General features: G+C 50.9%; 1 protein-coding gene across 3 annotated transcripts in view; it reads right to left on the bottom strand.

Annotated features, from left to right (window-relative positions):
- The window catches only part of FARSB (phenylalanyl-tRNA synthetase subunit beta), a 113,054-nt gene that overhangs the window by 41,283 nt on the left and 48,226 nt on the right, over nt 1-23,545 (bottom strand). For 2 of the 3 annotated variants that reach the window (XM_029067216.2, XM_029067231.2), the window contains exons 14-15: nt 23,289-23,381; nt 16,904-17,021 (exon numbers count right to left, since the gene is read on the bottom strand). In XM_029067216.2, coding sequence (XP_028923049.1) covers nt 16,904-17,021; nt 23,289-23,381 — 211 coding nt within the window. The remainder of the gene's footprint in view (nt 1-16,903; nt 17,022-23,288; nt 23,382-23,545) is intronic. The other variant, XM_029067224.2, reaches the window with a different exon arrangement.

Genomic DNA, 23,545 nt, shown 5'->3' with positions numbered 1-23,545 from the left:
ACACAGTAAGCGCTTAAATACCAACATTATTATTATTATTATATCTGCCCCAGCGTTCACTACAGAGCCTGGCACATACCCAGCCCATCACAAATATCCTTAAAAAAAATGGCTCAGTGGAAAGAGCTCGGGCTTGGGAGGCAGGGGTCATGGGTTCGAATCCCCGCTCCGCCGCTCGTCAGCTGCGTGACTGTGGGCGAGTCACTTCGCTTCTCTGGGCCTCGGTTCCCTCATCTGTAAAATGGGGATGAAGCCTGTGAGCCTCACGTGGGACAACCCGATGACCCTGTATCTACCCCAGCGCTCAGAACAGCGCTCTGCACATGGTAAGCGCTTAACAGATACCAACTACATTATCATTATTAAAAATTACCCAGCACAATTTATTTTCCCTGTGTCGATAAAAGAGCGACATACACGACGCTGACTTTGATTTAAAATCCGTCGCTGAAGAAAGTATTTAGTTTAGTAAGAGTTATCCAATACCCAGTGGAAGAAATGCCAAGAAAACCCAAACATCAATACGGCGTGACCCGCCCGGGAATCGCTCCTTTCAGAATCTCCATCCAAATCACCGGTCAAAGCCTGCCATCTGGCCACCTTGCACCTCACTGGAAATACTAATAACGATAATGACGGTATCTGTCGAGCGCTTACTTTGTGCCAGACGCTGTACTAGGCGCCGGGGTGGATAGCAGCAAATCGAGTTGGACGCAGGCGGGTGCCGAGTCCAGTTCTGAGAAAAAGCCGCCTCGCAATCGACGTTCGCACACAGCGAGAGCGAGATCTGAGCTGACTGAATCCGTCTTTAGAGGCGGATCACCCTCGGTGGCGGAGAAAGGACTGTGGCTGCTCTGCCCCATCCAGGAGGAGCAAAATTGTACATTCCAAGCTCTTAGTCCAGTGCTCTGCACAGTGTAAGCGCTCAATCAATACGAATGAAGGAGTGAATGAATAAGCAACTCAGTGGCAGCAACGGCAGCGTCTCCTGGACACATGCTGTGTGCGAAATACTGTACTAATTAATGTTGGTATCTGTTCAGCGCTTACTATGTGCCGAGCACCGTTCTAAGCGCTGGGGTAGACACAGGGGAATCGGGACGTCCCACGTGGGGCTCACGGTCTTCATCCCCATTTTCCAGATGAGGGAACCGAGGCCCAGAGAAGTGAAGTGACTCGCCCACAGTCACCCAGCTGACAAGTGGCAGAGCTGGGATTCGAACTCATGACCTCTGACTCCAAAGCCCGTGCTCCTTCCACTGAGCCACGCTGCTTCTCTGACTACTACTATACACTTGCGTACGTGTAACGCCGGGACTGTCTCTTATCTGTTACCGATCTGTACCTTCCAAGCGCTTAGTACAGTGCTCTGCACATAGTAAGCACTCAAAACTATTGGATGAATGAATGAATAACAGAAATTTAAAAAAAATTTCCTCGTTTTGAGGTGCTTACGACCTACGGTTTTCATTCCAACGCCTATTCCTACCAAGATAATGTTTCTTCAAACCAAGACACATACCGTGTGCGAAATATTTTACTATAACACTTGTGTACATATAACAGAAATTCTTTTAAAAAAAATATCCTTGTTTTGAGGTGCTTACGACCTACGGTTTTCATTTCAACGCTTATTCCTACCAAGAGAATATTTTTTCAAACCAAGACACATACTGTGTGCAAAATACCGTGCTACACCCTTGCGTACGTATAACCGAAATTAAAAAGCAACATCACTGTTTTGAGGTGCTTCCGACCTACGGTTTTCATTTCAACACTTGTTCCTACCAAGAGAATATTTTTTCAAACCAAGACACATACTGTGTGCAAAATACTCTACTATACACTTGCGTACGTATAACCGAAATTAAAAGGCAACAACACCGTTTTGAGGTGCTTCCGACCTACGGTTTTCATTTCAACACTTATTCCTACCAAGATAAATTTTTTTCAAACCAAGACACATACTGTGTGCAAAATACTATGCTACACCCTTATGTACGCATAACAGAAATGAAAAAACAACAACACTGTTTTGAGGTGCTTACGACCTACGGTCTTCATTTCAACACCTATTCCTACCAAGGTAATATTTTTTCAAACCAAAACACACTGTGTGCAAAATACTATACTACACCCTTGCGTACGTATAACAGAAATTAAAAAACAACAACACTGTTTTGAGGTGCTTAAGACCTACGGTTTTCATTCCAACACCTGTTCCCACCAAGGGAATATTTTTTCAAACCAAGACACATACTGTGTGCAAAATACTATGCTATACCCTTGTGTACGTATAACAGAAATTAAAAAGCAACAACACTGTTTTCAGGTGCTTACCACCTACGGTTTTCATTCCAACACCTATTCCTACCAAGGTAATATTTTTTCAAAACCAAGACACATACTGCGTGCATACTATACTATACACTTGTGTACGTATAACAGAAATTAAAAAACAACAACATTGTTTGGAGGTGTTTACGACCTACGGTTTTCATTCCAACACCTATTCCTACCAAGATGATATTTTTTCAAACCAAAATAACCTCGGGGTCACTCCTCTCTCCACACCTCCGACCCCATCTCTGGAAGCGGAGACTACCAATAAACCAACGATAACTGGTTTCGGTTAAGCGCTTACTATGCGTCAGGCACTGTACCAGCTCACTCCCCCCCTTCCAAGCCCTACTGAGAGCTCACCTCCTCCAGGAGGCCTTCCCACACCGCGCCCTCCCTTTCCCTCTGCCCTTCCTCCCCTCCCCATCGCCCCGACTCCCTCCCTCTGCTCTACCCCCCTCCCCGCGGCTCTTGTGTATACAGAGAAGCAGCGTGGCTCAGTGGAAAGAGCCCAAGCTAGGCAGTCAGAGGTTGTGGGTTCTAATCCCGGCTTCGCCACTTGTCTGCTGTGTGACCTGGGGTAAGTCACTTCATTTCTCTGTGCCTCAGTTGCCCCACCTGTAAAACGGGGATTAAGACTGTGGGCCCCACGTGGGACAACCTGATGACCCTGTGTCTAATCCCAGCGCTTAGAACGGTACTCGGCACATAGTAAGTGCTTAACAAATACCAGCATTATTACGTACATATTTATTATTCTATGTATTTTATTAATGATGTGTAGGTATCTATAATTCTATTTATTTTGATGCCATCGATGCCGTCTGCTTGACTTGTTCTGTTCTCTGTCTGCCCCCTTCTAGACTGTGAGCCCGTTGTTGGGCGGGGATTGTTTCTATCTGGTGCCGGATCGTACTTTCCAAGCGCGTAGTACAGTGCTCTGCGCACAGTGAGCGCTCAATAAATACGACTGAATGAATGAATGAATGAAAAACCCAACAATACACACCAAATCTGCATTTTAAAATTAGGGGCTTAATTCTTTGGTGGAGAAACAAACACACACATACACACACACAGCCCCCCACACACTTCCTGAAACTAAAAGAATGAAATGAAACAGAACCAAATTCCTCTTTTCATATTACAGCCTTGCTTCTGGGTATCTTCCCCATATGTTACCCATTTCTGGTGTCACATGCTTCCACTTTAACACACAGACACGCATTAAAATCACTTTGTAGTACCATTTTTGCTCCGATGGCACATCACAACAGTGATGCCGCCACTCGAAAGGACCGTGCAACAGAGATAGGAAATATTATTTTGGTAACCTTTACCTTCGGTTATTACTTCCATGATTTCCAAACTACCTGAAATCACCCCGCCGGGAAAGGCATTTACTGAATTGCCTTTTTCTGGTATCTGCGTTAAGCGACATTTAATCAGACCCCGTGAATCAGGAGACAAAAAGGAAAATCCCAGCGACTAAATTTAGTGGAAGATGAACTTTGCGTCGTCTGAGTGGGAAGGAGTCAGAGGGCAACTCATGGCTCAGTGGCAAGAGCCCGGGCTTTGGAGTCAGAGGTCACGGGTTCGAATCCCGGCTCGGCCCCTTGGCAGCTGTGTGACCGTGGGCAAGTCACTTCACTTCTCTGTGCCTCGGTTACCTCATCTGGAAAATGGGGATTAAGACCGTGAGCCCCACGCGGGACAACCCGATTCCCCCGTGTCTACCCCCGATCAGACCGTAAGCCCGTCAAACGGCAGGGACCGTCTCTGTTGCCGACTTGCTCATTCCAAGCGCTTAGGACGGTGCTCCGCACATGGTAAGCGCTCAATAAATACTATTGAATACCCCAGCGCTTCGAACGGTGCTCTGCACATCGTAAGCGCTTAAGACGTACCAACATTATTACTATTATTATTACTATAGTCCAAGAAAGACCTATCAGTTTCCACTGAACAAACCTGTCGGCGTAACTGAACTAAGTCTCTCGCTTCTTTAAATGCAAAAATCTCATCAGCCTTGCTAAATGAGCTTCGCTTTGCCTGGTTCTGACCTAAAAGATAATCACCCTAAAAAAACGCCCTGACTCACCTGTCACATCTACGCCGGTGTCAGAAGCGACTCCACCTAAACCCATCTCCTCTCCGAACCAGGCTCGACCATCTCCCGTTGCGTTAAAAGGGACTAAATATCGAATCTACCCATTTATCCGTTCAGCGAGTCCCAGGTATAGTGAAATCTCTCTGACCTCCCTTCCTCCTCTCTCCCCCCGCTCCGGTCTATTCTTCACTCCGCCGCCCGGCTCATCTTCCCGCAGAAACGATCCGGGCGTGTCACTCCCCTTCTCAAACACCTCCAGTGGTTGCCTGTCGACCTCCGCTCCGAACAGAAACTCCTCACTCTAGGCTTCGAGGCTCTCCGTCACCTCGCCCCTTCCTACCTCTCCTCCCTCGTCTCTTTCCGCCGCCCACCCCGCACGCTCCGCTCCTCCGCCGCCCGCCTCCTCGCCGTCCCTCGGTCTCGCCCGTCCCGCCGTGGACCCCCGGGCCGCGTCCTCCCGCGGTCCCGGAACGCCCTCCCTCCTCACCTCCGCCAAACTGATTCTCTTCCCCTCTTCGAAACCCTACTTAAAACTCACCTCCTCCGAGAGGCCTTCCCGGACTGAGCTCCTCTTCTCCCTCTACTCCCTCTACCGCCCCCCCCTTCACCTCCCCTAAGCTAAGCCCCCTTCTCCCCCCTTTCCCTCTGCTCCTCCCCCTCTCCCTTCCCATCCCCTCAGCACTGTACTCGTCCGCTCGACTGTATACATTTCCGTTACCCTATTTATTTTGTTAATGAATCGTACATCGCCTCGATTCTATTTAGTCGCCATCGGTTTTTACGAGACGTCCTTCCCCTCGACTCTATCTATCGCCATCGTCCTCGTCCGTCCGTCTCCCCCGATCAGACCGTGAGCCCGTCAAACGGCAGGGACCGTCTCTATCTGTTGCCGACTTGTTCATTCCAAGCGCTTAGTACGGTGCTCTGCACATAGTAAGCGCTCAATAAATACTATTGAATGAATGAATGAATGAAATCCCCTTTTCTCTTCTTTCACACGAGGGCGTATTACATCACAGGAAGTTCACTGACTGCACACCACAGAATGAGAGTCGGACTTTTTGCCAGAGTTGGGGTTTGCTGGAAACGCCGCAGCGTTTCTTTATAACTCGGTTAACAGACCTCTTGTGTCATGGCATCAAACGATTCGGGTTTCTAAATGGGACTGCCAAGTATGTCAGCCTAAATTATATATGTATTTCACAGACTTCAAAGCATTGCCTGGAGAGGCTGTTTAGGAAGGGAGGGGGGCGGGGGGGAAGCCCCGGGCAGCTGGCGAGGACTCCGGGAGCCGTGCGAATGCAGGAAATTACCAAAGAAGAAGAAGAAGAAAGAAGGTACATGACGCCCCCTAGTAGCTTCAGTTGGATTAGACGCAGCAGGGCACCTGCTCGGCGACATAACTGTTTGAACCCCCTTTCCCAAAAGAATCCATGGCGGGCGAGAGGCTTGGAGGGATGCAAGCTGGGGGACAGAGACAGGTCTGCGAGTTACACAGGAGGGGAGCTAACAACTGTTTCCCCCCCCCGGACCCTCTCCACCCCCTCGCCCGTTCCTACCTCTCCTCCCTTCTCTCTTTCCGCCGCCCGCCCCGCACGCTCCGCTCCTCCGCCGCCCGCCTCCTCGCCGGCCCCCGTTCTCGCCCGCCCCGCCGTCGACCCCCGGGCCCCGTCCTCCCGCGGTCCCGGGACGCCCTCCCTCCTCACCTCCGCCAGACTCATTCTCTTCCCCTCTTCGAAGCCCTACTTAAAGCTCACCTCCTCCGAGAGGCCTTCCCGGACTGAGCTCCCCCTTCTCCCTCTGCTCCCTCTATCCGCCCCCCCCCGCACCTCTCCGCAGCTAAACCCTCTTCTCCCCCCTTTCCCTCCGCTCCTCCTCCCTCCCACCCCACCCCCTCAGCACCGTACTCGTCCGCTCGACCGTACATATCTTCATCACCCTATTTATTTTGTTTAATGAGATGTACATCGCCTCGATTCTCTTTATCCGCCGTTGTTTTAATGAGATGTTCTTCCCCTCCAATCTATTTATTGCCACTGTCCTCGTCCGTCCGTCTCCCCCGATCAGACCGTGAGCCCGCCAGAGGGCGGGGACCGTCTCTATCTGTTCCCGATTGGTCCATTCCAAGCGCTTAGTACGGTGCTCTGCACAGAGTAAGCGCTCAATAAATACTACTGAAAGGAGAGACTCATTGACTCGTATTTATTGAGCGCCTACTGTGTGCAGACCACTGTACTAAGCGCTTGGGGGGGGGGGGGTACAAGAGAACGATAGACAGACACATTCCCTGCCCGCGTACTCCCGCAAGGAGTTTAAAGGACGTGAAGCGTCCAGGGATGGGGAGGTAGTCTATGTAAGGGGCTACTCTTGTCCCCAGTATGGTCACACCCGGATTCAGTCATTCAATAGTATTTACTGAGCGCTTACTACGTGCACAGCACTGTACTAAGCGCTTGGAACGTACCCTTCGGCAACAGACAGACAGCATCCCTGCCCGGTGATGGGCTCACAGTCTAAACGGGGAAGACGGACAGCAAAACAGAACGAAACAGAAACAAGACAACGTCAGCGAGATTAACAGAATCAAGGGGATGGACGCCTCACTAAGAATATGAAAAGGGTAATAAATAATATAGACAAATGAGCACGGTGCGGAGGGGAAGGGGGAGGAACGGAGGGCGGGGGAGGAGGGGGAGCGGGGGGAAAGGGGGGGGGGGCCTCCGTCTGGGAAGGCCTCCTGGAGGAGGTGGGCTCTCCGTAGGGCTTGGAAGAGGGGAACAGAGTTAGTCTGGCGGATTCCTTCCGGGAGGAGCTGGGAGAGCAATTAGAAGCAACGCAAATCCGAGGGCTTCGGGCCGACGTGGCTAAGAAATGAAGCGTTTCCTAGGAAACTCCACCGCCATCTTGGTGACGTCCCTGCCGGCCTTCCGTTGCCTTGTTTTAAATGGTGGCGGGATTGGAAATTACCGTAAAATCAGGTCTGCAAGATTCACGTAGCTCTTGTGCAGATCGAGGCCACAGAGCGTGACCTACAGAGAAGCCGCGGGGCTCAGTGGCAAGAGCACGGGCTTGGGAGTCAGAGGTCGGGGTTCTAATCCCGGCTCCGCCGCTTGTCAGGGCAAGTCACCTAACCTCTCTGTGCCTCAGTTACCTCGTCTGTCAAATAGGGATTAGGCCTGTGAGCCGCACATGGGACAACCTGATTACCTTCTATCCCTCCCCCACAGCGCTCAGAACAGTGCTCGGCGCAGAGTAAGCGCTTAACAAATACCATCGTTATTATTATTGAATGCCTGCCAAGGCTCTTCTTAGTTAAATCTTGAAAAATGCAACTTGGAGATCTGCAGATGAGTTGGTAATTAACCTTAGCCTTGTTTTCGATAAACTGTGCTAATAATGGAATGATTTTCTGACAGTCCCACTTTTCGTCAGTGCCAGGCAGAGAAATCACAGCTCCCACCAAAAATGAATTCTGACCTTACGAGAGCGAGATTGAGACTATTATTACAAGATGGCTTTAATTAATTAACGTTGCTCCGATTTTTTTTAAATGGTACTTGTTAAGCACTTACTCTTTGCCCGGCACTGTACTAAGCGCTGGGGTAGATTACAACATAATCAAGATGTAATAATAATAATGTTGGTATTTGTTAAGCGCTTACGACGTGCAGAGCACTGTTCTAAGCGCTGGGGAAGATACAGGGGAATCAGGGTGTCCCCCATGAGGCTCACAGTCTTCATGCCCATTTTCCAGATGAGGTCACTGAGGCCCAGAGAAGTGAAGTGACTCGCCCACAGTCACACGGCTGACAGGCGGCAGAGCCGGGATTAGAACCCATGACCTCTGACTCCCGAGCCCGGCCTCTGAGTCCCTGTCCCACATGGAGCTCACGCTCTTAATCCTCATTTTATGGATAAAGTAACTGAGGCGCAGAGAACTTAAGTGACTTGCCCCAGGTCACACAGCACAGCAGTGGCAGAGCCATGATTAGAACCCAGGTCCTCTGCCACCCAGGCTTGCGCTCTTTCCACTGAGCCACGATGCTTCTCCAAATATGGAGAGTGAATTCTATCGCTTTTCATTCATTTTCATCGGTCAATCAGTGGGGCTTAATTACGTGGAAGCAAAACCACTTTCTGCATTAAAAACGAGGCATTTAAACCGGACGGTCCCGTCGCCCACGGATCAGTCGGTCGTCAACGGAATTTACGGACTGTTTACCGTGCGCAGAGCGTTGAGCGGAGCACCCAGGAGAGGACGACAGAGTTGGCAGACCCGACCCCTGCCCAGAATAAGTTTGCAGTCTAGGAGGGGGAGACCGTAGAATATGAACAAATAATTTATAGAATCTAATTCATAGATATATACGTAAGTGCTGTAGGGCTGAGGGTGGGGCAGATACCAAATGCCCAAATGATAGAGATCCAAGTACGCAGGCGCCACGGAAGGGAGAGGGAGCTGCAGAAAAGAGCGTTAAGCTTGTTCTGGGCAGGGAGTGTGCCTATTTAGTGTTATACTGTACACTGTACTACGGTGCTTTGCACACCGTAAGCGCTCGATAAATATGATGGAATGAAAAGCGGGCTTGATTGGGGACGGCTTCTTGGAGGAGACCTGACCTTCATAAGGTGCTCCGAAGGTGGGGGGAGTGGTAGCCTGGGGCATACGAAGGGGTACCAGACTAGGGGGGGGGACGTGGGAAAGAAAAATGATCTGTGCACCGGAGTGTGATGATAATGATGGTATTTGATAAGCGTTCACTGTGTGCCAAGCACTGTGAGGAGCCAGGGAGGTCCGTGAGGAGGCACACGCGGGAGTCGAGGTGGGACAGGCTGAACGAATGCGGGATGCTACTTCAAATGTCATTACCGTCAGAGGTTCTTCGACGTTCGTATTTTTAAAACTATCCACTGAAGGTTTGGAATGCCAAATATCCGAAGTAGTGGAAGTGACTTAGTTCGCCTGATGACATAAAGCCTCCTTCGGAGAGCTGGATTCCATACGTAGACCCAGGAAAATTCTGCATCGCTTGATGTCTCGGGGATTTCTGTGAACCACCTCTTAACAATTTTTACTCCCCTTGCATTCGATTTGGAAGACAGTAGGATTTCATGATCAAAATGACTGGCCGCTAAATGACAGTGTTGGTATTTGTTAAGCGCTTACTATGTGCAGGGCACTGTTCCGAGCGCTGGGGGAGACGCAGGGGAATCAGGTCGTCCCACGTGAGGCTCACAGTTAATCCCCATTTTCCAGATGAGGGAACTGAGGCCCAGAGAAGCCAAGTGACTCGCCCACGGTCACACAGCTGCCGAGTGGCAGAGCCGGGAGTCGAACCCATGACCTCTGACTCCCAAGCCCGGGCTCTTTCCACTGAGCCACGCGGCTAAATAAAGCATTTAGTTGGACCACCGTAACTGCATACTTAAAAACCAAAACACAGAGTTCGCTTTTCGAATCTAGGTGCATTACATACTGGAATGAAGCTTAAAAAAGGAAAAAAAAAAAAACCCACCGACGGTATTTACTGAGCCCTCACTGTGTATATCGATTAGACCGTGAGCCCCTCAAAGGGCAGGGACCGTCTCTATCTGTTACCGATTTGTCCATTCCAAGCGCTTAGTACAGTGCTCTGCACATAAGTAAGCGCTCAATGAATACTATTGAATGAATGAATATCCAAGGAGTCGCTATGAACAGGAAACCCCTCGACGGCCTTCAGAAATAAATACTAAGCGCAGAGTGCTGTACTAAGTGCGTGGGAGAGCACAATCCCGCGCGATCGGTGGATACGTTCCCTGCCCGTGCTGATCTTACCGTCTAGAGGGGGAGGCCGACATTAATATAGATAATTCAAAATACATCATGTAAGTCATTTAAGAGCATCTCTATCGGGAAAATAAAGGCCACCCAACAAAGGGAAGTCTGTCGGTTGAAATCTGAGTTACCCATTCCTCTGACCGGGACGTTTCACGATGCCAAAATAAGCCCTCTCTCCCCTTTCCCCAACCCAAACTGCCACATCCCACTTTCGCTCTCTTTCCTGACCTTTCAGGCCAGATTCGGGGCAGGCTGGCATCCCTGCTGCCTACCACGGAATAAACTGGGACCATCTAACTCAGTCTGTATTTAATAAAGAGTCTAAATGTTTGGCTCTTGGTTTACAAAAACTGCTTGCTTTTCTTGGCATACAGTTTGACAGTCCCCAAATTGAGTCCTCTAGTGACGAAATTTGGTTGCCTTTTTGTTTACACTTTAGGTAATCTCTTGTTCTTTAGACACCAAATAGGTTAAACAGAAGGATAGAGGCCTGAAACCAACAACACGTGCGACAGCTAGTCTTCCATTATAAAATGGAAAAAAAAAACCCAAAACCCCACTGCCTTAAAGGCTGGAAACCTGCATTCCACCTTTCCCTCCAAGAACAAAACGTCCACATATTCTTCCGCCCCGTGTGGAGAGAAATTCGTTCAGTAGTTTGTGAGTTACAAAGAAAGTGGTTTTCCAAATGAAATCAGAGTACCGGAGAGAGGGAGAAAGTTAAACCAAGCCCGATGACCGTGTCGGCCCAGTGAAAGGACCCCAGCTGGAGGGTTAAATCTCTCTCTCCTTTTACCTGCTACTACGGAGCTCTCGGGCCTCTCTCCTGCCACCCTCCCGTTCTGACTAAAACTCGCTCAACTGGCCCACCTCGATACCCCTGTTCTTACCGTTCCCCCAGCCTGGCACTCCCCTCCTTCCCAAATCTGCGAGACCACAACTCTTCCGATCTACAAGAAGCGGCGCGGCTCAGTGGAAAGAGCCCGGGCTTTGGCGTCAAGAGATCATGCGTTCGAATCCCGGCTCTGCCGCTTGGCAGCTGTGTGACTGTGGGCGAGTCACTTCACTTCTCTGGGCCTCAGTTCCCTCATCTGGAAAATGGGGATGAAGACTGTGAGCCCCACGTGGGACAGCTCGATTCCCCCGTGTCTTCCCCAGCGCTTAGAACAGTGCGCTGCACCTAGTAAGCGCTTAACAAATACCAACATTATTATTCTAAAACCCACCTCTCTCAGAATGGCTGCTCCAGATCATTCAGAATACTCTAGTCACGTCAGCTAGCACTAGTATATTTTAATTCCTATCCTCAGCACTTGGATACGTAAACGTGTTGTGTTTTTCATTTGTATTTTCACTTATATATTTGATTACTTATTCTGCTTTACATCGACAGAGTTGAACTTCATCCTGTCATGCCTTCCTACTCATACTACCTGCAAATAAATTTCTGTTTCCCACATTAGACGGCGAGCTCCTGGAGGGTAGGGAACATGCGTTTTGCTTCCCCGGCACTCCAACCAAGCATGGGCTACAGTACTTTACACTCAGTAGGACTCCAAAAATACCATCAATCAATAAGTCGTATTTACTGAGTGCCTACTCCGGGCAGAGCCCTGTACTACGCAGTTGGGAGAATAACACCAAATGATCGGTTTATAACGGTAAGGATCAAAAATCATCGACGTTACCCAACCGCTAAGAAAAGAGCAAAGGCTCATACTGAAAGAGCTCCTGGTAATTTGAAAAACTGGGGGCTGATGAGAAATTTGCTCCTCTCCCCCAAGAGGCACTTTTCATTTTTGGCATAAACATAATGTCGGGTAAGCTTGAATCTGTTCAGAAACGACGACTGTAGGTCAGGTAAAACCTCTAGTTTAAAAAAAAAAAAAAAAAGAAAAATTCAGCCTTTTAATTCTTGAAATGAGCACTAACAATAATAATAATAATAATGTTGGTATCTGTTAAGCGCTTACTATGTGCCGAGCACTGTTCTAAGCGCTGGGGAAGATACAGGGGAATCAGGTTGTCCCCCATGAGGCTCCCAGTCTTCATCCCCATTTTACAGATGAGGGAACTGAGGCACCGAGAAGTGAAGTGACTTGCCCAGAGTCACACAGCTGCCAAGTGGCCGAGCTGGGATTCGAACCCATGACCTCTGACTCCAGAGCCCGTGCTCTTTCCACTGAGCCACGCTGCTTCTCTACCCAACAAAGGACAGATTTAACACAAAATAGGAAGTAAGCTGTGCCTTGAGCTCGACAGAGTGGGAACTAAATTATACGGAAAAAGGCAGTAAAGTCTACTACTAATAATAATGTTGGTATTTGTTGAGCGCTTACTACGTGCAGAGCACTGTTCTAAGCGCTGGGGTTGAACTATTGCCATTGTTCTCGTCTGCCCGTCTCCCCCGATTAGACCGTGAGCCCGTCAAACGGCAGGGACCGTCTCTATCTGTCGCCGACCTGTTCATTCCAAGCGCTTAGTGCAGTGCCCTGCACGTAGTAAGCGCTCAATAAACACTACTGAACGAATGAAAGGAAAGGTCGCCCCACGTGAGGCTCACGGTAAATCCCCATTTTACGGATGAGGTAACTGAGGCACCGAGAAGTGAAGTGACTCGCCCACAGTCACACAGCTGACAAGTGGCAGAGCCGGGAGTCGAACCCAGGACCTCTGACTCCGAAGCCCGGGCTCTTTCCACTGAGCCACGCTGCTGGCTCGGCTTTAGATTATCGAATCCTGAATTTCGGACACATCCGGTGAAATGGAAAGAGGGAAGAAAGTTGTGAATAATTCTCTCGTGGCTAGACCCGCCCGCTACAAAGTCTGAAGGGGTCCCAGGGCCCTATTCTACCTAAAAACCAAAGTGAAATCCTTTAAGAATAATGACAGTTGGCATCGAGTTAATACTTGCTTCAAAAACAAACAACAAATGACCAGTCCAGTGCAGACAGAAAAGTCTAGTGTAGAGAGAAAGAGCCTGGGTGTCAGGGGACCTCGGTTCTAATCCCAGTTCCGCCACGTGACCGTGGGTAAGACAGTTTACCTGTGCCTCAGTTTCCTCATCTATAAAATGGTGGCAAAATACCTGTCCTCCCTTCTCATTTAGACTGGGAGACCCATGTGGGACGGGGATTTTATCTGACCTGATTACCTTGCATAAGTGTCTGTAATTTATCTATATTTATATTAACGTCTGTCTCCCCCTTCAGACTGTAAGCTCGTTGTGGGAAGGGAATGTGTCTGTTGATTTTTATACGGTACTATCCCAAGCGCTCAGTACAGTGCTCGGCATACAGTAATAATAATAATAATAATGATGTTGGTATTTGCTAGGCGCTTACTATGTGCAAAGCACCGTTCCAAGCGCTGGGGTATACAAGGTAATCAGGTTGTCCCACATGAGGCTCACAATCTTCACCCCCCATTTTCCAGATGAGGTAACTGAGGCACAGAGAAGTGAAGTGACTTGCCCACAGCCACACAGCTGACACGTGGCAGAGCTGGGATTCGAACCCGTGACCTCTGGCTCCCAAGCCCATGCCCTTTCCACTGAGCCACGCTGCAGTAAGCGCTCAATAAATACAACTGAGTGAAACTACCCCAGGATTGAGTTCAATGCCCGATACACAGTAGGCACTTAACAAATAGTACAAATTATTACGGGATTAAATTGTGTTTTTGAATTACACGGGCGGGGTAATGCGTGGGATAGTAATCATGATGGCATTTGTTAAGCGCTATGTGCCAAGCACTGTTCTAAGTGCTGGATCTTCTTCAGCACCTAGGAGAATAAAGGGGCTCAGCTTTAGATTATAGAATCCTAAATTTCTGACATACCAAGTGAAGGGAAAAGAGGAAAAAAAGTTGTGAATTATTCTCTCGTGGCTAGACAAGCTTGCTATAAAGTCTGAAGGGGTCCCAGGGCCCCAGTCTACCTAAAACCAAAGTGAAATCCTTAATTGGAATCGAGTCAATACCTGTTTCAAAAAAAAACCAAACAAACGACACTCTATTTAACATGATAAAGTGACCGAACTCGGCGAAGCGACTCGGCAAGTACTTAGCATTCTCGCACCTGTTCTCACAGAGAGCTCACACTCAGATCAAATGACATTTTTCAGATCTTTAAAGAATTCCGTTTGTAAACCAGGTGCCGCTCCACAGAAGCACTTGAATCCAAATTCCATTTTAGGAGACTTATCTGCATTGACATTTTTATACGATGGCATGAAAAGTTGACTGCAATGGACCAAAGTTTCTTTTGACCTCTTAACCTGAGAGGAAAGCTGACTTGCCAACCTTTATGTTGTTGCTTTTTTTTTTAGCAAAGGACCTCTGAGCTCAGCTTGAAAGCTCTTGGGCCTCATTTGTCTATCCTCTTTCTCCGTAAACATCTCCCCCAATGGAAAAAAGTAAATAAAATTAAAATAGATTCATGAAATTGTTAACGGGATGGGCTTGTGCCTCTGCCAGGTGAGACACACAAGCTCACTGATGCAAAGTATCTGATTATCCCCCAAAGTCACACATCCTGCTTGTTTTAAGTCTGGCTTCAACGCTTTTTGGAAATACACATTTCAAGATGGGACGCAAAAAGCTACAAGTCAGATACTTCAAAATTTAAGCTCTACCCTTATCTTTGCTGTTTATAAAAAAAAAATTAATGCCACGCGTTGACGTATCCAGATATTAAAGGGCACACGATTTGGAGCCCAACACGTAGCTCTGCCATATTTTACATGAACAACAGTTTAGGCAAACCTGCTCTATTTCACATTATTCATATTACTGGTTTCATATGGGATGGAAAAGATTTGATCTTCGACGCTAGGCACAAAAGGTGCTACAATTTCATCAGCTTGAACCTGACATTGAGGGAATGCCTGTGAACCACGTAAAATCTTTTTTAAGGTACACCACATAAATGAAGTCCACAAAAACTTCTCTGTGGGCAGGGGATGTGACTACCCGCCGTGATATACTGCAATAGTAATCACGTTGGTATTTGTTAAGCGCTTACTATGTGCAGGGCACTGTTCTAAGCGCTGGGGGAGATACAGGGTCATCAGGTGGTCCCACGAGAGGTTCACAGCTAATCCACAGATGAGGGAACTGAGGCCCAGAGAAGCGAAGTGACTCGCCCACAGTCACACAGCTGCCAAGTGGCAGAGCCGGGATTCGAACCCATGCCCTCTGACTCCCTTAAGCACTCAGTACTCTGCACAGAGTCAGGGCTCAATAAATACTATTTACTGACTGACCGGTCAGTCGATATAAAAGGTAAGACATCCAGGGATTGCCAGAAATCCAGGACAGCGGAAAGTACCACTAGTCTTTCAAAAGAGCCAAAGGGTTTTTTTAACTACTAGGCAGAGAGGAAAAGAACTGTATGGCTAGGTGGATCGTGCACGGGCCTGGGAGGCAGCGGGACCTGGGTTCTAATCCCGGTTCCACCGCATGCCTGCTGCGCGAACCTGGGCAAGTCACCGCCCTTCTCTGGGCCCGTTACCTCACCTGTAACACGGGGATTAATGATGTTGGTATTTGTTAAGCGCTTACTATGCGCCGGGCACCGTTCTAAGCGCTGGGGTAGATCCAGGGTCATCAGGTGGTCCCAAGTGAGGCTCACAGTCAATCCCCATGGTACAGACCAGGTCACTGAGGCCCAGAGAAGTGAAGTGACTCGCCCACAGTCACACAGCTGGCAGGTGGCAGAGCCGGGAGTCGAACCCACGACCTCTGGCTCCGAAGCCCGGGCTCTTTCCACTGAGCCACGCTGCTTCTGTGAGGGTGAGGAGTGAGAGGGTGAGCAGCACGTGGGACTGGGACTGGCACCGTGTCCCACCCAACTACCTTCACATCTACCTCAGGCCTCAGGACGGCGCCGGGCTCATAGTGAGCGCTTAACAAAAATCATCATCATCGTTATCATTAGGAGTAAGAAGAAGAAATTTCAGCGGGCCTCTTCTGACCTCAAGTATCAATTGGAAACGGAGTCATCTGCAAACCCGAAGACCAAATGAGGTCAGTGGGCACTACAGAATCCATTACGGAATGTTCTGAAGGTTTTTGAAAGCTACGGTTCTTTCCCGGGATCATCGGGCTGACCGTCTTAGAGGAAATTAAAGCAGATGAATCTGAGCCCGGGGAGATGTGAGGAACTCCAGAAGCTGGGGAGAAAGTGAACTCTCGGGGAAGAGAGGAAGCACAGGGGAACCGGGGCAATGTGGGGATAGAAAATGAGATAAAGGACAGGAGGCAGAAGTCCAAGAAGGCCCGGTCAGAGTAGGATGGAGAGAGAAAATAAGGATCCAGTGGGTGTCCGTAGTTAAGATTTGCTTGGCCTTGGTGAAACAGGACTCCGGACGTGTCTGTATTTACGCTCCGTTTGGCTTTGGTGAAGAGGACTTTGAATTTGGGGACTTGGATGAAACAAAATGCTCCTTTAAGTCCACCTTCGCCGATGCCCTGACGAGGGCAGTTCCCGGCTTTCATTCATTCAGAAGTATTTTTTGAGCCCTGCGTCTTGCAGCCCACTTGTAAAGATCAATACGGACCCGGTCCGTCCCCCGTTGGGCCGCAAGAGGATATCGGGGGTTCGGCGCGGCCGAGAGTGACAAAGTTCTTACCTCTGCTGGAGTCCTTCACTACGATGTCGGATATCTCGAAGAGTTTCAGAGGCAAGGGCATCTTCCGATTAGCAGCAACTGTCTTCAGGAGGCCCGGAAGAAGGGTGGTACGTGCCACCTGCGGATGAAACGAGATCACATCTGTGAAACGCAACTGCTTTCGGAGATCGAGAAAAAGTCCGATCGTCCTACGATCACGCTTTACAAGAACCCTCGTGAATTTCAACCTGGTGGTGTCAATCAAGACAGAGAAAAAATGCTCTATTTTGTTTCAAGACTTGAGAACCAGAATAGTTCTCAAGAGACTCGACCTCAACTGGGTCACTCAACCGGGTCATATTTACTGACCGCTTACTATGCGCAGGTCGCCGTAATAAATGCTTGGAAAGGCATAACACAAGAGTCTGTAAGGTGTTTATACAGTGCTCTGCACATAGTAAGCGCTCAATAAATACTATTGAATGAATGAGTGTTTACAGCCTACAAGGGGAGAAAGGCGTTAAAAAAAGACTGGAATATCTCCTTTACTGGTCTCCTCCCTCGCCCACATCACTACCCTTAGGCAGGCCTCATGGCTCGGTTTTGGGATCTACCGTTTTTCTCTTTCACACTAATCCACTGGAGAACTCCCTCCCTCCCTCCCTCCCTCATTCAACAGTATTTATTGAGCGCTTACTACGTGCAGAGCACTGTACTAAACGCTTGGAATGGACAAATCGGCAAGAGACAGAGGCGGTCCCTGCCCACTGACGGGCTCACGGTCTGATCGGGGGAGACGGACGGACGAGAACGATGGCGACAAACAGAGTCGAGGGGAAGAACATCTCGTAAAAACAATGGCAACTAAATAGAATCAGGGTGTTGTACATCTCATTGAACAAAATAGATAGGGTGATGAAGATGTATACGGCCGAGCGGACGAGTACGGCGCTGAGGGGGTGGGACGGGAGACGGGGAGGAGGAGAGGGAAAGGGGGGAGAAGAGGGTTTAGCTGAGGAGAGGTGACGGGGGGGAGGTAGAGGGAGCAGAGGGGAAGAAGGGCTCGGTCTGGGAAGGTGTGACCGTGGGCGAGTCGCTTCGCTTCTCTGGGCCTCAGTTCCCTCACTGAGGAGGGAGGGAGCTTTAAAGCTCACGAGCTCATGTAGTCAAGCGCTTAGTACGGTGCTCTGCTCACAGTAAGTGTCCGATAAATACGCCTGAACGAACGCAGCTGGTGAGCGACCCATCATTCGTCATTTACTGAGCATTTCCTGGGTAATGATAATAATGCTGGTATTTGTTAAGCGCTGACTATGTGCAAAGCTCTTCCAAGCGCTGGGGGATACAAGGCGATGGATCAGGTTGTCCCACGGGGGGCTCCCAGTTTTAATCCCCACTTGACAGACGAGGTACCCGAGGCACAGGGGAGCGAAGCGACCTGCTCAAAGCCACATAGGTGGCAAGCGGCGGAGCTGGGATTCGAGCCCATGACCTCCGACTCCCAAGCCCGGGCTCTTTCCAACCGAGCCGCGCTGCTCCTCGCCGTACTAGATGCTTGGGGGAGTACAACGTAAGAGAGTTGGCAGACACGTTCTCTTGCCCGGAGCGAGCCTAGGGTCTAGAGGGGAAGACAGACAGACTCTCTGTCCCTTTTCCGGCACCGTGTCACTTCCACGTCCACTTCCACCCACGTCGTGCAGAACACGGCCTAACCGGGGGTTGGCACGGTTACCACCGCGATGGGTGAGACTGGGCAGGCGACCCAAGGATGGCTCACCGGGGCAGGATGGAACCAGCCATCAATCGGTGGCACTTATTCATTCATTCCTCCATTCAGTAGTATTTATTGAGCGCTCGCTGCGGGCAGGGCACTGTACTGAACACTTGGGAACGTGCAACAGAGTTGGCAGACAGGGTCTCTAGCAGATGCGATCCCCGTCCGTAAGGAGCTTACACTCTACCGGGGGACTCGGATGCAATCCCTTGCCTCCGGGATGTCGCTACTCGGATGTTCCCCTGATACCTCGGACTTAACGTGTCCAATTCCTCATCTTCCCGCCAAACCCCGTCCTTCCCCCGACGTTTCCATCACTGTAGAAGACATCACAATCCTCCCCGTCTCACAGGTCTGTCACCTCGGCATTATCCTCCACTCATCTCTCTCGGTCGACCCGAACAGCCAGTCCGTCGCCAAATCCTGTCAGTTCTACCTTCACAGCGCTAAAATCCACCCTGTCCTCTCCGTCCCGACTGCTCATCTGTAAAATGGGGATGAAGACCGTGAGCCCCACGTGCGACGACCTGATTCCCCCGTGTCTCCCCCGGCGCTGAGAACGGTGCTCTGCACATAGGAGGCGCTTAACAAATACCAACGTTACTATTATCGCTATTGCCACACCGATCCGAGCAGTCGTATCCCTCCTCGACTGCTTTGTCGACCTCCTTGCTGACCGTTCTCTCTCCTGTCTCTCCCTGCTCTAGTCCTTAACGCACTCTGATGCCCAGATCATTTCTCTACCAAAAAAAAAAAAAAAAAAAAATTCAGTCCACCACTCATACAGCAGCAGCCAGCGGTTGCCCATCCTCTTCTATATTAATGTTGGTATTTGTTAAGCGTTTACTATGTGCAGAGCACCGTTCTAAGCGCCGGGCTAGACGCAGGGTAATCACATTGTCCCACGCGAGGCTCGCAGTCTTCAGCCCCATTTTCCAGGTGAGGGAACTGAGGCCCAGAGAAGCGAAGCGACTCGCCCACGGTCACACAGCTGACAAGCGGCAGAGCCGGGAGTCGAACCCACGAGCCCCGACTCCCAAGCCCGGGCTCTTTCCACTGAGCCGCGCTGCTTCCGTTATCAGACGGAAACTCCTTACCGTCAACCTTGAAGCCTTTCCATCAGCTTTAAGGCACTCGAGCTGCTCCCCCCCTCCTAGGATACCTCGCCAAACTCCTACGACGAGCCAGTCGGCGCACGTGGCTCCTCGAACGCCAACCTACTCACCGTACCTCGATCTCGTCTGTCTCGTCGCCGACCCCTTACCCGTGTCCTCCCTCCGGCCTGGACCCCCGTCCCCCACTCTCCCCACCTTCAAAGCCTTATTCAAAGCACATCTCCTCGCGGCTCAGTGGAAAGCGCCCGGGCTTCGGAGTCAGAGGTCACGGGTCTCTAATCCCGGCCCCGCCACCTGTCAGCCGGGTGACCCTGGGCAAGTCGCTTCACTTCTCGGGGCCCCGGTTCCCTCGTCTGTAAAGTGGGGGTGAAGACTGCGAGCCCCACGGGGGACGACCTGACGACCCTGGATCTCCCCCCAGCGCTTAGAACAGCGCTCGGCACCCAGTAAGCGCTTAACAAATACCGATATCGTCACCTCCTCTAAAAGGCCTTCTCTAAGCCCTCGTTTCCCCTACTCCCCCTTCCTTCTGCGTCGCCTATGCACTTGGATCTGTACTTTTTAACCACTTGGTATTCGCTCCAGCCCCGCAGCTCTTACGCACGTGTCCGTATTTTATTGTAATGTGTCGCCCCCTCTATCTTGTACCCTTCCTTGTGGGCAGGGAACGTGACTCGCAGTTCTCCTGTACCGTACTCTCCCGGGCGCTTAGCACAGTGCCCTGCACAATGAAACGCCACTCGCCGATTGACCGGCGAGCCCTTCTGACATCGGAGCAGCAGCCGGGACCCAAGAGGTGGCCTCCCACTTACTTTCAAAATCTACCCGGTCCACCGTCGTACGTGGTCTTATTTTTGACGGAATCCCCGGTTGGACCGCGAGCCCGTCACTGGGCAGGGATCGTCCCTGTTGCCCAACTGTACAGTCCAAGCGCTTGGCGTGGTGCTCTGCACGTAGTAAGCGCTCGATGAGTACTATCGAGACCACCCGACACATTCCTCCGCACCTTAGAAAAACACCGGCACCATTTCTCTCCCCTTCGCGACTGCCTTCTTCGACCACCCCGCCCTCCGATGGCCCCTCCGACTCCGTCTTTAAATACGCCCGCGTCTCGCCCGCCCTGAGAAACCTTTCTCCGGGCCCCTCTGCTTCGCGAACTCCATTCTCACATTCACATCCGGACTCCTCAAACGGGTTGCTTACGCAGGCTCTTCTCCAACCAGCTCTCTGACCCTCAACGACCCGGTTTCTGCCCGCCTTGTTCCCCTGAGATGCTCTCCCCAGGGCCACCGGTGATCTCGCTACCAAATCGAAGGCCCCACCCCGTCCCCGTCCCCAGGCCGCGGCTACAACGCAGAGGCGGACGACCCCCAGATCTTCCTTGCTCGCTCTGTTGTTTCTCCTCCTCGGCAACGCTGCGCTTTCTCCGGCCTCCGGGGCGGCTCAGGCTCAAGATGTCCAAGACATCTTCCTCCCAAATCTTCTCCTCCACCTAAATGCCCCATCGCTGTTGAAACCACCATCCTCTTCCCCACAGATCTGGTATTGATAACAATAACGAGGTTAATGATGTCGGCATTTAAGCGCTTGCTATGTGCAGAGCACCGTTCTGAGCGCTGGGGGAGAGACGGGGTCATCGGGTCGTCCCACGCGAGGCTCACGGTTGATCCCCATTTTCCAGAGGAGGGAACGCAGGCCCAGAGAAGCGAAGCGACTGGCCCAGAGTCACACGGCTGACAGGCGGCGGAGCCGGGAGTCGCACCCGTGACCTCCGACTCCGAAGCCCGGGCTCTTTCCACTGAGCAATAGGAACGGCGGTATCTGTTGGGCGCTCACTCTGCGCCAAGCACCATCTTGAGGTGAGCAGGTGGCCCCACGTGGGGCTCACGGTCTACACCCCCGTTTTACAGATGAGGTAACAGACCCAGAGAAGCCAAGTGACTTGCCCAAGGTCACCCAGCCGACAGGTGGCAGAGCCGGGATCAGAACCCAAGACCCCTGACTCCCAAGCCGGGCTCTTTCCACTGAGCCACGCTGCATCCTCGACTCCCCTCCCTATTCTCTAAGCCTTTCGGGAATCGCTGCTCCTTCAGCAGGCGCCCCCGATTAATACCTAATCGCCCCATCTTTAAATTCACTCAATAGTATTCATTGAGCGCTTACTACGTGCAGAGCACTGGCCTAAGCGCTCGCAACGAACGAGTCGGCAACGGACAGGGACGGTCCCTGCCGTTTGACGGGCGCAGGGTCTAATCGGGGGAGCGGCAGCGCGGCTTAGTGGAGAGAGCCCGGGCTTGGGAGTCAGAGGTCGCGGGTCCTGATCGCCGCTGCACTGCTTGTCAGCTGTGTGACCCCGGGCGAGTCGCTCAGCCGCCCTGTGCCTCAGTGACCTCATCCAGGAAAGGGGGATGAAGACTGTGAGTTCCACGTAGGACGACCTGATCCCCTTGCATCTCCCCCAGCGCTTCGAACAGCGCTCGGCACACAGTAGGCTCTTAGCGAGTACCCAGATTACTGTTCTCACCGCCCCATCGCTGCCACTTTCGCACTTCTGAGTCAGCCAAGCACTGAGGTCCTCATCCGGCACCTATCTTTACACTCCGTTGCTTCCGTAATTTTACTTTAATGGTCTCCCCTGCTAGAATGCGAGTTCCGTGGGATATTACTCGACTCACTCCGGTGTACTCTGCCGAGTGCCCGGCACGCCGCTCGGCCGAGCGGCGTCCCGGCTCTGCCCCTTGTCGGCTGTGTGACCGTGGCCAAGTCACTTCACTTCTCTGGGCCTCGGATACCTCATCTGCAAAATGGGGATGAAGACCGTGAGCCCCACGTGGCACAACCTGATTCCCCCGTGTCTCCCCCAGCGCTTAGAACGGTGCTCGGCACATAGTAGGCGCTTAACAAATACCAACATTATTATTATACCTCATCTGGAAAACGGGGACGAAGACCGTGACCCTCGTGTGGGACAACCCGACGACCCTGTAATGATGATGACGACGATTACGGTATCCGTTAAGCACTTACTACGTGCCGAGCACCGTTCTGAGCGCCGGGGGAGATACAGGGTCATCAGATCGTCCCACGTGGGGGCTCCCGTTTTTTAATCCCCATTTTTACGGATGAGGTAACTGAGGCCCAGGGAAGTGACTCGCCCACGGTCACGCAGCTGACGAGTGGTGGGGCCGGGATTCGAACCCATGACCTCTGGCTCCCAAGCCCGGGCTCTTTCCATTAAGCCACGCTGCTTCTCATCCGTATCTCCCCCAGCGCTTGGACGAGTGCTCGGCACACAGTAAGCGCTTAACACGTAACTAACATTATTATTATTTATGGAGTGCTCACTGTGTGCGGAGCATACAGACACGTTCCCGGCCCACACTTTCCCCAGACTGACCAACAGAGAACAAGTTTTCTGGGTCGAAACTCGCAAATATTCCCATTTAACGAGGCGTCACTTATCGGCTACAAACCCCAGTGAAATTTAGGAGGACACGGGGCTACTCAAAACTCATACCTGAAATTCTGCCGTTTTAGGATTAGCTATGCGTACCGCCTTCACTGCAGAGATGTCCAAACCAAGTTTATCGGCAATATCCTCTTGGGAACACTGAAAAACACGTAACGCGTATAGAATCGATACATTAACGGCAAGATTTAACGTCAAGGAAATGGGCTCTCTGATCTTCACTGTTTTACAATCCTTTCATATCCACTGTCGGTAAGGTAAGAAGGAAACGTCAAAGCGCGATTCCGAATTTGCAGGTTCCGAGC

Source organism: Ornithorhynchus anatinus, chromosome 1 (assembly GCF_004115215.2).
Source record: "Ornithorhynchus anatinus isolate Pmale09 chromosome 1, mOrnAna1.pri.v4, whole genome shotgun sequence".
NCBI lineage: Eukaryota > Metazoa > Chordata > Mammalia > Monotremata > Ornithorhynchidae > Ornithorhynchus > Ornithorhynchus anatinus.
Note: the sequence above shows the minus strand (reverse complement) of the source record. Positions and strands in the feature narration are given on the sequence as shown.